The sequence below is a fragment of the Falco cherrug genome, chromosome 6 (assembly GCF_023634085.1).
Source record: "Falco cherrug isolate bFalChe1 chromosome 6, bFalChe1.pri, whole genome shotgun sequence".
In the NCBI taxonomy this organism is placed as follows: Eukaryota; Metazoa; Chordata; class Aves; order Falconiformes; family Falconidae; genus Falco; species Falco cherrug.
Genome location: NC_073702.1, coordinates 19513070 through 19528040, shown reverse-complemented (window position 1 = coordinate 19528040; position 14971 = coordinate 19513070). Strand labels below are relative to the sequence as shown.

At 34.6% G+C, this 14971-nt stretch overlaps 2 protein-coding genes across 3 annotated transcripts in view; one reads left to right on the top strand and one right to left on the bottom strand.

Annotated features, from left to right (window-relative positions):
* MCPH1 (microcephalin 1) overlaps positions 1–14971 on the top strand; it is a 135585-nt gene that overhangs the window by 50749 nt on the left and 69865 nt on the right.
* ANGPT2 (angiopoietin 2) overlaps positions 558–14971 on the bottom strand; it is a 46528-nt gene continuing 32114 nt past the window's right edge. For both annotated transcript variants that reach the window (XM_005441875.3, XM_027809135.2), the window contains 4 exons: positions 9636–9737; positions 8958–9124; positions 5854–5984; positions 558–4458 (listed from right to left, as the gene is read on the bottom strand). In XM_005441875.3, the coding sequence (XP_005441932.1) occupies positions 4298–4458; positions 5854–5984; positions 8958–9124; positions 9636–9737 (561 nt within the window). In that variant the 3' untranslated portion in view covers positions 558–4297. The remainder of the gene's footprint in view (positions 4459–5853; positions 5985–8957; positions 9125–9635; positions 9738–14971) is intronic.

The following is a 14971-nucleotide window of genomic DNA, read 5'->3' as shown; positions in this document are numbered from 1 at the left end:
AAATGACTGGCCCTTTAAATAGGCTTTGTCAACAAGGCAGCGTACTAGAAAAAATATTTTTCTAAAGCAAATACTGTAAGGTGTTATTTTCTCCTTTCTCCACTACTTTTTTAAATGCATGCAAAAACTTTTGGTTTGCATGGAAAATGCAAAAAATTGATTCACCAGTTAGCTTCTGAATAAACTAGCTTTTTTTTAAAGTATAAACATCCTTTTATTTCTTTTGGTGTATTTTATATTTGTGTTTGTATATAAGCTGGAGAGACACATTATCACCTAACAGAAAGAATATTCAGATCATGGATTCAGTATTTTCAGTCCAGAAATTACTTTGGCAAAGGAAAGTTTATGTGGGCTTCTAAAACTACTATGTGGATAAAATGAAGCATTTTTCTTGCCTTTAGTGATCATTCCCAAGTACTGAATTGTGCATTTGTGCGAAAGTGTGTATGTAGGGGCATGGTGTGTCTGTGCCCTAGTGTATCTGCACTCCATGTGTTGTAATTGATTAAACAGTAATTTTATTTTGGTTTTAAAACAAGTAGAACTCCAGCAGGTTACTAGTCAATAATAGTTTTAATAGTTTTTCCAAAAAAGGTTTCACAATTTCTCTTACACATTGTAGCAGCTAGTTAAATATATTATCATCTGCTACTCGGTTCTCAAAGTTTCATATAAGCTTTGAGGAAAGAACATTTAAAGGGGTTTGAACTTTACTATAATATTAACTGTTAATTTTAACATTCTTTCTAAATCTGTATGTAAGTTTATGTGTTCAAGGTGAAGATTTTATTTCATGAGTATATGCTGTATGTTCTCAAAGTGTAGGAAAACTGTAGTAGTTATTCTGAAATAAGCCCAAAGAACCAAATCATCCATTGTAATGTAGTATTTTTTCTAAAAGGAGAAACTCATTTTTTTATATATAGCAAATACATTAAGAATGGTAAAAATGCGAAAAATAAGCAGCATGCTCTTTTTTCCCCTCTTTTCTGTTATTTGTACGAAAAAAGAACACAGTACTTCAGATTAAGCTGGTTTGAATTTTGTTTCTTCTTAGACTACTTTGTTTAATAACCAAGTGTACCATCAGTAACAACATACATAACATTCTTTGAAAGTCGTTCCTGCTGGGGTTGTAGATTCCGTTTACAGTCTTTATTCCTAAAGCAGAAATATGGAGGAGGAGGATGAGATTGAGAGATGGTGACAAGATAAAATTAAGGGACGTTATGGTTGTGCTGAGAACCTAAATCACTTGTTTTGCCATGTGCTCCTCTTGCAGAGGAACGTAGTGTCCAAGGTGGTATTTCCATCACTTTTCCAATCATTCCCTGAGTCATTCTGGTTTCTTACTGTAACAGATACCATATTTTTAAAGATATAATAATTATTTGAGCATGAATTATGTTCATATTCCTTTCCTTGTGTATTTAGAGAAAATGGAAGTGCATTCCACTTTTAAATACTGTTTATTTGATTACAGGAGGGAATTAAAAGAAGGGACTATCTTGCTGTTACATTTTAATTGTTTGTGTCAGGTCCAAAGCAGTTGTTGCAGCCTTCTTTTTCCAGTAATGGCATTCCTTCTGAAAGGTCCTCTCACTTCACTTTGATGGTTGCAGTTTAAGCCATGCAATCTCATTTAAAACGTCATTTAAAAGCATTCACTTTGAAATTCTACATTCTTGTTGATGAGTTACTCCATTTTCCCAAAAAATGAAAAAGTGTCATTAAACAATTGATCCATTCAATGTCTACACCACTATCTTTGATCACTTTCCCAGAATAGTCATCAAAAGGCCTTAAGCCTCATAAAGACTTTTTTTCAGCAAATCAAAACTAACCATGCAATATGTAACTATTCCTGTCATATAGTGTTTTCTTACTAAAATAATGAAAGGTAAAGTCAACCAAAACTTAGCACTATTTTCCTTTGCCAGGTTGAGCACTCATACTGTCCCAGATTCAATCATGGTTTTTAAGAAGCTTTTCTTGGTTTTGGTTTTGGGTTTTTTTAGACTATTGGGCTGGATATGCATACAATCTCAAATATTGGGGGTATTTTCTTTAGTTGCCTAATTAAATGCAATGAAACACTACAGTAATCTAGACTCAGAATTTCTATTAAATTTCATAGAATCACAAAGTATTTTAGATCAGAAGGGACCTCTGAAGGTTGTCTGGTTCAGTGCTGTGCTCCAAGGGATTCTCCAGTCCACCCTCATGGTCATAAATGAATAAATTAAAAAGAAAATGCATTTCCCCAATTCCAACTTGTGTTTGCTGCCTCTTGTTCCATTGCAGCGCACCGCCAAGAAGGTCTGTCTCCATCTTCCCTGTGTCCTCAGTCAGGTAGTTGTAGACAGCAGTAAGGTCTCCCCTTCCCCTTCCCTTCTCCAGGCCGAGAAAAGCCAGCTCTCTAGGCCTCTCTTGGTATGTCATGTGCTTCTTGGTTTGTCTAGCTTGTTTACTAGCTTGCTGGCCACCTGCTAGTCTTGCTCTTTAAGACATTTCTTAGAAATTCATGAAAGCAATTTTTGAACTAATTTTTTTAGTTTGGGATAAGTATATCCTTACAAGTTTTTGAGGAGAAAGAATAAAATATTAAATAGTAATCTTTAAATACATTATTTTATGCTCTTCAGATGATGACTGTTAATTTACATTTGTTAGGTTTATTTAACATCAGATCATGAAGTAATATAAGAAGTATTTCTTGTCTCTGCTACCCTTTAGTAATGCTGACACATTTTCAGTGAAAAAGAGTGGTGGTGGGGTACTCTGACCAGCTTTAATGACTGTCTGTATAAAATGAAGAGTTTCTTCCATCTTTCTCAAAATCTTTTACTGTTTTTAAGATGGAATACCTTTAGTTAAGTAAGCCTCCAGAAACATTGTGTCTGGGGTTTTCGTTCTGATATGAGAGATGCTCTTGCCTTGTAACTAATTCAGTCATCCACTGAAATTAAAAGTTTACAAAAATATTACTTCAAGGCAAAGACTAAGCATGAGAATTAAAACCTAAAGTTAATTTGGGGAAAAATCTCCACAAAACTATTTTGTGTGATTTATGAAGAAATATCTTCTTAATGTGAACTTTAGTGTACAGTACACAATTTTAAAGCATACAGTACTTAAATTTTAAAAAAAGTAAACATCACCTAGTAGAGTAATTTACTCACATTGTTGCATACGTTAAGGGCCCACCTAGGGAGAAGTCCTAACCTTACTGAAAAAAGCCAACAGAATTAATTTAGATAAATTTCAGATTTCTTTTTTTACTGTTTTTAACATGTAGTAATTTGCATCTTAAGTCATAAGCATGAATTTAATGGTATCAAAGAACCTGCATATGTTTTTCAGTTAGGTCATTTTTACAAAACTTATAGATGTACTACAGCACCAGGTGATAACAGATTGTCATAGACAACCGGACACCTGGTGGTAATGCCGTTGTCTCAGTTTATAAAATACAGATCAGTTATTTTACAGGTAAATAACAAGGAAAGAAAAAAAGTGCAATCTTCACAAAAATACAAAGAAATACACACTATATTGTAATTTGCAGGGATTTTTGTAACTTAAAGATCGTGACAGCAGTACGTACAAACTGAAAGAAATGGTGATTTTCGTACATGGTATTTCCCAAGAATAAATGCAAAGTACTTAAATGTTATTTGTCATCTGTTAAATAAAGTAATACAGGCTATTGGAAAAAAATCCCTGAATAAGTGTAAGAACTTGTTTAGGACACTATGAGGGGAAAGAACATATTCATTAACTACAGTATTGAGCTAATTACAGGACAGTAGTTTTTTATGTACACAGAAGGCAAACATGACACAGAGAGATAAATAGTTACTGGTTAAGTGTTTTATATTAGAGTAATGTTTAATGTTCAGTGATGAGGCAAAATGCGTATTTCTAAAACTATTTTAGGTATTTTTCACAGTTCCAGTTATTTACTAACACATACGTAACATAAATGATCAGTAAAACAGTCCTTAATGTGTCTTGACAGTTTCTTGGATGTTCTTTTTATTCAGTCATTTCACCAAATCACTATTATATCAATCAGGTTGATGCTTTAGACTTTGTGTCTGGTTGAACAATATGAGCTTTAGCTGATCAAGGCTACTGCAATTCAGGAATTGTACTGAACTGATCCCTTCAGAACACTAGCGTATTTTTCTGGACTTGAAAATGAGACAAGTTGCAGATGTGTGTTTATAAGCTCAGCAAATGAAGTCTTTGAAGACTATACAAATACATAATTCACATAATGCAAAAGCATTTAGAAATCTGCTGGTCGAATCATCATAGTCGTGGCTTTGAGAGAGTATCCGGAGCCTTTCCAATAGTACCACTTGATACCGTTGAACTTGTTGTTGTTTTGTCGTAATGGGTAATACATTCCGTTGAGGTTAGAAGGGCCACATGCATCAAACCACCATCCTGCAAGACAGAAAACAAAGAAAAACATCAGCAGAGGTGATTTTCAAAATAGTGTATAAGCACACTTTGTTGTCCTGAAATGAGAAAGAAATCTAAACCCAGTTTTTCATTCTTATAATTTGGAAGTGTCAGTATAAAATACTTCCCTCATACTCAGAAAAGAAACATATTTATGTATTAACTACATATTTTTGAAGCTTATTTAATACATTGTAGTTTGAGAAGGGAAGGTCTTCAATCAAGCTTAACTTATTGATATAAAATGTTATTGTTGACAGTCTGAGGGCAGAACTTGACTTGAGCTATAATGATACTGAGTTGTCTTTGGTTTTCATCTGCTCTTTGGTAAATTATTGTTCTTCACAGATCTGAGTTCCTTTCTTAATTCTTCTTAGAGTATTAATTCAGTTATCTGTTTCAGTTCTCTGTGCAGATCAGTTTGAAACCTCCGTGCTGAAACTTGGTAAGAAAGAAAAGGAGAAGAAAAGCAGCCCAAACTTATTTTGTATCCTTGTGGTCCTGACCTGTTAGTGGGTCATAAGGAAAATTTATTTTTATTAAGAAGATAATATTTTTCTACTTTTGTTACGGTGGTGATAATGTGTGTGTTCTGTTTTGCAGGGCAGTAATCCAATTATCCTTTTGGATAAACTGAAGCTGTTTGTCTTGCAACTTGTGCTATAGGGAAACAAACCATTGCTTAAGAGGTAACAGGAACAGAAGTCAAATTTACAAAGCAGTTGCCCACATTTCAGAATGTGGAATTCTAGACTAACAAATTACAGAATGGCTTGTGTGGTTCAAGGTAAAAATACCACCTAAAACTCCACTACTGAACAATCATGAGAAAACTACAGCTATCTCATATATGTGGTGTATTTTTGCCATTTCATAATAATATCGAAATATGGAATTAAATACTCATACCTTTCTGTGACATGTATGGTATACAACAGTTTTGGGGGGCTTTCTTCTCCTCAATAGTTGGGGAAAGAATTTGTGCCTAAAGAATCAGGAGCCATTTCACTAACTAACTGAATCTCTACAAGGGTAGAGGGTTTTTTGGGGGGGAGTTAAGTGTTTTGACCTCTGAATGTTATTTCTTTCCTTGGAAGAAGACTCTGCTCTCTCTGATTAGATCCACAATTACAGGCTTATTGTACCCCAACTTCAGAGACTTTTTTCCTCCAGTTTTAACTTCTCATGTTTTACTTCAACTAACTTCTGTCAAATGTTAAAATATTTCATTTGGAGTCACTGTACTAGTGTTTCTATCTGTGAGTTTTGGACTTCTTCAATAGTCAAAATTTACCAAGTTGAAATTATAATTTATCTCCTAGACAATTTCAGTGCCAATAAAAATAGGAAGACGGAGAAACAAAAAAACATTCCTACCTCCTGTTAGCATTTGTGAACATTTGCAAATACATTTGTCATTGTCTGCATCCTTTGTGCTAAAATCATTTCCTGGTTGGCTTATACTACTTATTTTGCCCGCTGTCCCAGTAAGTCCTTTAAGGTAGATCCTGTAGAAAGTGAGGAATGGAAAAACAATTATTACATGGAAGTTAGTGGTAGCTGATCTGCAAAATAATAATGGAATCATTTGCAATAAATATCCTGTTCAAACAGTTAAGTTCTCTTCTGGCCAATGTACTGTTGTGAGCTGTTTTGCAGCATGGTGTTTTCATATGAGCAGAAATGGTGAGCGTAATATTCTAATGAATAGCCTCTACATTTGTAGAAATGACTGTTTTGTTCATGTCATATTAGAAGAAAAAAATTTCAAATACATCATGCATTTCTTAGTACTGTAAGTATATTGTGTGCAGTTATTTTTTTAATCAAGTTCAAAAGTTTAAACCAGAACTTTTTTGATTCCTATTTTGTTGTTAGCACAACACGGCAAGGTAGTGTTACAACTTTGCATCTACAAGACATAATAGCATGACCTGGATTACTAATTACCTACTAGTATCTGGTACTTTAGGAGTTGCTCAGTATTTCCCTTTCCACTTTCCTAATTACTTCTCCTTTTCACACCCTCATAGATTTATTTTTGTTAAATCGTCACAGGTATTTAAGTGTACTTCAATTTCCTGGCAAGATAAGCTTTCAGCGAGGCTGGTGTTGTTTGGATGGGCTTACACAGGTGCAGATGCAGTCTCAGTGGGGAGACGCACAGGGCACCAAACTGGAGAGGCAATTACACAGCTATTACTGTGTTACCCTGAATTGGAAGGACTTGAGCCCTCTGCTCCCACAGTCTCTCTTTGGTGATTTCATTTCTGTATCAAATAGTTCATCCTTCTCAGAAGCGTTCTGTTTGTTTAAGGAAGAGATCTGACTCTGTGTGGAGAAGTAATTTGTCCCCAGATCAGTCTTCATCTTTCACGTAATCCTCTGCTTATGATAGATGCTGTCTTTGGTAGTTTAACAGATAATTTTAACCCATTTTATATGTTCTATTTGAAAATATTATTAATAAATGAATTTTTATTCATTTAGGTTTTAAAAGATCTGTTCGTTACAGATTTTCTCAAAAATCTCTTTCACAAAGTTAAATATTCTGTCTTCAGATGATTTCAAAATTCTGTCAGCCAGTTTCTAACAAAAATGGTATTAAAGGTTCCAAATATAATGTGTGAGCCTAGGTTTGATTTTCAATTATCATTTGAAGTCTAATGTAAGCAGACTTTTGGTCTATTATTATTATTATTATTATTGTTATTGTTGTTGTTGCTATTATTATTATTATTAAATTTTTTAAAGTATGGCTTAGTATATCAGTTGGTGTGAGGCAGTGGATGTAAATTGTTCTGACTGGGTAACAGGAAAACCTTCTTCACCATGAGGACAGATAAGCAGTGGAACAGGTTGCACAGTCTCCACCTTTGGAAGGTTATCAAGACCCAGCCAGATAAAGCCTTGAGCATCCCGGTCTGACCTCAGACCTTTGAAATCAGGAATTTTGACTCAAAGTCCATTCTTATCTCAATTTTTCTATGAATCTATGAAATTTGAGTTTTATGGCCCAACTCGTAATCCTTCCAGCATTAAGAATATATTGTCATTTTTAATGCAATGGAAGACGCTCTTAATTGATACTTTGCAAGGTTTTTTCTTTTTTATAATATAATTATTAATGTAAATATATTTAAACCACTGCATTTTATGATGCATTCCATGTTTGGTTGCATATTAAAGTATGTATTTGCAGTCAATCATCTTAGTTTTCAGTAATTAATTTTTAATACTTTAAATGAACAAAGGTAATGAGCCGTTTTGCAAAGGTTGCCTTATAAGTATTTTAAAGCATTACTTACAAAATTCTCTGCTGTAGATTCTAACTGTTTCCAGATGAAAAAATATTTGCTTTGGAGTTCAGACAACTGTATACTGCTAAGGCAGTAAGATCTAATGGGAGAGATGCTGATAGTTTTGGATTGCTTTGCATGTAAGACCTGAGTTGAAATAACAGCATCAGTTCTCTCAGGTGTCAGACTGACTTGTTTACAACAAATAGTTGCTAGAAAACTTGGAAAAATTCATCTAAATTTAGACAATTTTTCTGTCCAGTCACCTGAAGCTCCGTGAATCTTTAAGACTCTTAGATAAAAATTTCATGGGCCATGTAGTAGGAAAGTATCTGTTATACACTGCAGAGTCTCTAGTTTCTTCTATAATCAACAATACCTATCTACTGCATTTACAGAGAGCCTGGAGACTATAGTATGAACTGCCTGTATATTTCACGCAGCTGATACTATTTCAAAATGTGTGATACTATACTATTTAAAATGTATAATACTATGATATTTATTTATATATAAAGTACTTATTTAAAATATATATTATTTCCTATTTAAACCACATATGTAAGAAGAAATTGAGAAGCTTTACATTTTACAGAATGATGGGAGCGTAAGTAATAGGTTCATTAAAATCTTGTGTTTAAATTTACAAGTTTGACAGTGTGTGAGACTGGACATCTGCTCTTAACTTCATTTTCACAGGTAGTGGGTCACAAGCCAGTGGGTCACAGAAAGTGGCAGCATTACCTCAGTGTGCTCTTCATGACATCAGACCAGCTCATACTAGCCACTGACTTAAGGGGAATCTCCTTGTAGTATTATTCTTAGTCATCTACCTTCCGGAAATCTATTTCTTGCATGGAATCAAGATGTGGTAGCAACTGCAGACAGGTTGATGTTGTCTGAAGACTGTGCACTGCCAGCTGCTGTACTGGCACCTATCCTATACCATACCATCTCTTCATCTTTGCACATCTTGTGTGTTACATTCACCATATGCACTAGTAAACTACACGTTTTCTCCCTTGCAAAAAAAAATTGTTTCAGGCAATAGGTGAAAAATGGAGCAACTGTTATGAGTGAACTGAAAAACCATCATCATTTTATGAAATGAGATCATGCATGTACACAATCTAGAATGCTTATTATCAGATTTTTTTATTCAGATCTGATTTTTCTGCTTACCTGTATTTTAGTTCTTCACTTGCTAGAGAGAAGTGATCATACAATGAATATGCCTCACTTCCTTCCCAGTCTTTCAGGTGTATTTTAAGAACGTAACGCTTCTGATTAGTCAGTTGAGAAACGAACTCATTTCCCAGCCAGTACTCCCCAGCAGGATCACCAAATCCCTGTAATTCAAGTTGTTTATTTAAATAGCTTTGCTTTGTTTTTTGAAGTGATCACTTTATCAGTTTTTAAGTTTAAAAGTTTTCAGTCTGTCAACTAAAATTTTACTGTGTCTGTTAGGGTTATTGATCTGTGATATTTCAAGAAGTTAATTTCAGCAAAGGCAAACTCGGGAATCTGAAATGTGAATCAACATTACTCAGTAGATTTGGAGCAGCTTCTACTGTTGCCACTAGAAACACAAATATAAATAACTGAAAAAATGTGGACGTATCACAGAACAGTTGATTAAAGAGATATGAAGCTTCTCTTTAAAAGCAAACATCACACTTTGCAAGTCTGCTTAGGCAAACAATTATACTACTCTGACGCTTTCTAAATGAACATCTAAGGACAAAGCCAACTTTTAAAACCTGCTTACATTCTAAGTATGATATTAATGTTACTTTACTATATTAGATTTCAGACAATAATGACTAATAATAAGACTTCAAAACAAAAGACATTGTTTACCATCTTGTACTCTTTCCATGTCCGGTGAAAGTCCACACTGCCATCTTCACGTCTCTGAATGACTGTCCAACCTCCCCCACCAGTTTCCATGTCACAGTAGGCCTACCAGAGTAAGCATGTTAACAGTGTAAGTGCATGTAGTCATGCCAAAAAAAAAAAAAGACATATCATGTATTCTGCATAGTTCTACATAGTGGCAAGTTTTAAAGTGTACAAATGCAAAATGTGTATTAACCTAAAACCGCTTTTTTCATAGCTTTCATACAAAGCAGCTGTGACTGTCCACACATAAATGTGATTCCTCAGTATATATCATGCTTAACAGAATACAAATGATGCCTTAAAAACAGCTGATTGCTGGTGTTAAAGGAAGAAAAAAGAAATCATTGTAGCTTGTGATTCTGTACTTCCCTCTTGCACTGATATTTTTGTGACTTTCCTGATGACAAATTTCTCCTTAAAGATGTTTTCACTTCTCCATCTTTTTTGTGAGAGATTAATTCAAATTGCCCATGGCTTGTCAGAGTATACATACTGTTAAATTCAGGCAGTGAGCAAAGTGAAACGTTTTTATTTCCACTGTCATTGTTCAATGTCTTTGCAGATGGTCTGACCCCAAAACTAAATCTAAGTGTAGAAAAATTATTATCTGAAAGTTAAATCTTGAAGCCATGTTATTATACAGACCACAATGAATAAATATCTTACATTCTAGAACAAAAAAGTAAGAACTGTAAGACATTTCCAAATATTCACACACCATCTTTAATTTTACCATGTTATTGCTTAACATTTGAAAGGATTGACACATAACAGGCAGTTCACTGAACTGTTTTAGAATGCCAATAAATGCACAGTAAAATTCAAGTTTATAGGTGACTTGTTCAGTCAGTCTCCTTCTAGATTAAAATAGAAAGTGACTGAGTTACACAGAATTCTGGTGCATGTGCACTGCAGTGTCAGAGACAAAAGGTATTACTGAAGGTGCCAATATACTGGGGAGATACTGATGCAAAAAAATCTTTTGAAAATTTAGAGGTAATTTTGGATTCATGTTTGGGAGAAATAGGGGATACATTAAGAAGAAAATCTGGTGAATATATGAATATTTAGGACCATTTCTCTTGAGAAAGAATTTTAAACTGTTGCATCTAATTCTGGTTTTCTGAAACTAGCAGAACTTAAAAGTAGATGTGTGAAGTCAGTGGAGTTAAGCTGGTGTAGAACAGCATAATGAAAGTCAAACTGAAATCAGTATCTATTTAAATCACATGTTATTACCAGTATTTAAGGAAAATCTTAAATTTCTTGTACAAGTATTTCTGTTAGGAGAGTTCACAGTTAGTGCTCTAGGCAGTCTCATTTGGAAGTTTAGTATTTTTGTTTGCCACTTTCTGCCAAGATACTGAAACTCGTAAGTCTTCTTCATAATTGTTTCACATCTTTGAAAAGTTTTGAAATTATAGTTTCAGTACTAAACTACTTCATTTCTAGTCTATATTCGAGAGCTTTCATCAATTAAGTGAAGTTGTACCTTCCCATTTATAGTAGTGGAGCCAAGATTTGGCTTCTTACACTTTGATAGGATATTAATTACAAAGAAATAAAAATCCCACCACCTAGACCCGAGCATTTCATTATGAATCTGCATGTTTCCTTCTTTGTTTAAAAAAGTCTCTCAGTGGTCTTCCTTCTCACCTAACTTATTACTGCTGCTTGTCACGGTGTGCCTATAAATGCCCCAAATCATGACTGAATGACACTGAAGCTGTGTATCTGTTTCATCCTCTTCTATGGAAGGCTGTCTAATCAGTGTTAGCAGTTAGCAGATTTGAGTTCTTTGAACTGTTAAACATCCTGGAAATTCACTGAAAAAGCATTACTTCAGAGAAGCCAGATTTTCCTTCTGTCTTGTGGCAGTGTTTTGTCTGTCATCTTAGGAAGTAAAAGTGTGTTCCTTACCAAGTTGTCAATATAGCTGGCTCTTTTAGGGTATTATGTATTACATGTATGTTCTACACACACGTTTATATAAAGCAAAGAGTATTTACAGTGCAAGCAGTAGCATACATACTGTTCAAAGGCATCAGACCTCAAGGGAACAAAAGCCTTTAGAGCTGCAAATAGTAGTGTTTCAATAGGCTGTAACACATTGGAAATCCAAAGCAGATACTGTATTTTAAGTTTCTATCTAGACTCTTTGTTCAACATCTGAGGTTCACGAGATGCTGGATTTTTAGGAAAACTGGAGATTTTTAGGAAAGATAAGAGAAATAAGGGAAAAGAGTTGGATTAGGGATTACTTGTTAAAAGTATGTCAACGTGAATGGAATTTAACTGAAAGCAGCAACTTTAATTTGTACTGATGTATGCAATTCCTTGTATCTCAAAGCCTGTTTTTTGTTTGTTTTTACTAGCCTGGGTATTTAATGACTGCAAAAATTCAGTAATATTATATAAATTAAATCTAGTAAAACTTAAAATTGCCTTGAAAAGGAAAGGCTGAAGATAAGGTATTATAAAATATGATAATCTCTTTTAGAAAGCTAACTCATGTAACATGTAATGCCTGTGTGAAAACTTATTTCCACAGGAGGCTATGAAGAGGGACACTGGGCATCGGCTAAAGCAGACACAGATACTTTTATTGAGCTTCGATATGACTCAAAATGCTGATTTAACAGCAGTCAAAAAATCATTGGTTGTAGAGAAGGTTGTTGACTCTGTAGTTTCACCCCACTGAAAGGACAGTATAAGCAGCCAGACTGAGAACAGAACTCTTTCACTCTTCCCTGAAACATGTAGTTTTTAACTACTTACAGAAGGAGGCTGGGTATGAATTTACATGGGCCATTGGTCCAGTCTGATACTGCTATTGTAAATGTCAACTGATGGTTTTGAATGCTACATGCAATTTCCTTGATGCCTGCCACCTAAACTTCTATTCACCTGGAATTAGTACTCTGAAGACATAAATGCCTTAAAATAACACTTCATTCAGTTCTAGTGAGATTAAAATATTCTCAAACAGTAATGACTGAATGTTTTACATAAAATATTCCTGTTACAGACAGTATCCATTAAGACAACTAGCTTTACAGACACTGTTAGACTCTTCAGGATAAATACTGGTGTACTTCAAATTTCTTCCAAAAGCCAGAAGCAGTTTCAGCAGAACTGAAACACATAATGAAAAATTAAAGAAGTAAGTCCATAAAAACTGCATGTAGATTTTTCTTACCAGTAACAATTTTATTAACTTTATGTAAATTTGGGGTCATAATTTTTCCATACCAAAAAATCTCATGTCAGTCATCTGTAAGTGCTTCTAAAAGATGCCAGTTTTATGGCCTTGAATAAAGGGAAAATCCTTTTCTTTCTTGAGTAGGAAGCGTCACACAGGCAAAGGGAATGTACTGGTTACATCACCTCCTTCTAGTATTACAGTAACTATTAAAAGCTGAGAAGATGATTGCTGTTTTAGATTTCAGTTTGTGGTTTCTTAACTGCTGTATAACATGGTTGCACACTTGCTCCCTTGAACTAGCTATAAAGTGAAAATTCTTTGTACCATCTATTAAGTAAGCATCATACAGGGAAATGTTTTGCTTTCAGCCTTGACTGGCAACCCAGAGCCCTGTCTTTCAAGCCCTCACATAGGCAGCTTTGCTTACAAAACCATTGCTTTGTTTTCCTGATCATATCCCTAGAAATCAAATCCCTGACTAAAGATGAAAATACTTACTGTAAAACTTGGAACTTCAAATTTACATACACACTTGTTTGGCAAAAAATGAAGCCAATGAAGAGAAATGGTAGTAAAGATTGCAGAAAGAAAATTAATGAAATAAGTTGGATCTATTTTTATTACTTTTTACTATGAATACCTAAGTGAATGATGTATATTCATAAGTAATTTTAAGGATGGAGATAGGCTATCCAGTAAAAGGAAGACTGAGGAAAGGATTTGCCTAGTTTAAAGTAAACACAATAAATTGCTGTATCAGTCTGCAGAGGGAACAATTTCTTCATGATGTATGTGAAAGATGAAGGGAAAGGAAGCATTTATTTGGATTATAACTTCTTTTTTAAAAAAAATCTTCATTCTCCAGTAAAATGATATGTGTATGAGGCTTTCTCTAACACTCGTTACTAGAAGAGAACTCTTCTGACCTTTCAGCCTAGCCTAGGTTTTATATTCAAAAGGAAGAAATGTAACCTTTCGTAAAACTAGTAAAAACAGATACCAAGATTAGGCAGGCAGCAGGAGTCTTCAAGCAGATGCCAAAAAGAATAAAGAGTTTAGCCTCTCAAATTACAACAAATTGGCAGGGGGAATATTAGATTTATCTTATTAACTGTTTCAGTACTTAAAAGTTCTAGCAGCTGTAGCGCTGGGAGAGGTAAGATCAGCTGTTTGTGCTTTTCACCTTCAGCTAAAGAGCAGTGCTGTATTTTTGAAAATGCTGTAATATATGTGTAACCAGAAGTAGTCCCCTTTCCAAAGATGATAAGCATGTAAACTGTGAGAAGTCAACTGGATGCCTTCACTGTCTAGGAAGCTGACTTTCAGAGAAAGTAGGTTTTCTTCCTTTTTAATTGTACATTAGGAGATTTTGGGTGTAAGTGTTTTCAGACCTACTTTCTGAGGTAAGGCTCTGGCTGGGTCATCAGGATGAAGATCCACTACAGTTTTTATGCTTATAAAGCAAGTGCAGTTGCCACATCTGCGCAGTGTCCCTTTGCATCACTTTTGGCTGTTGTCTGAACACTTTTGAGTCATGATGCTCAATGATGTTCTATTCTGCTTTCTCTAACTCCTAGAGATGTGACTAGGTAAGAGCTGCAGTCTTAGTTTCCTTGTTCTGGAAAAAATAACTGCATGCATAGTTTATAATGTAATTTAACTTAGTAACAGTTCCCTGTGAAAAAGATGGATGATGACACTTCTAAAATTATGAAAAAACAATCCCATGTGACCTCTTACTGTATCAGAGAAGCTACACATACGTCTTTTTTAATGCTTGTGGTTGGAAACAATTTGTGTATGTGTATTTCAGATGTAAGGTCCATGGCATGGGCTCCTTTTGAAAAGGCTAGTTAGTTGTCTGGATGATCATTTTTTAGGAGTTACGCAAAACCATTTTGTTGGTAAATTCATACTTGCCCAAATCACCTTCTGCTAGGAAGTTCTGGTTAAAAAGGCCTTGGCTTGGAATATGTGTCAGTTCTAGGATGAAAATTCAGCTCAACAGAGGTCAAAATGGGGAACATCTTAGCCACTGCTTCAATAGGTGTGGTAAACCATTGAGCTAATACATAAGGATCATCCAGAC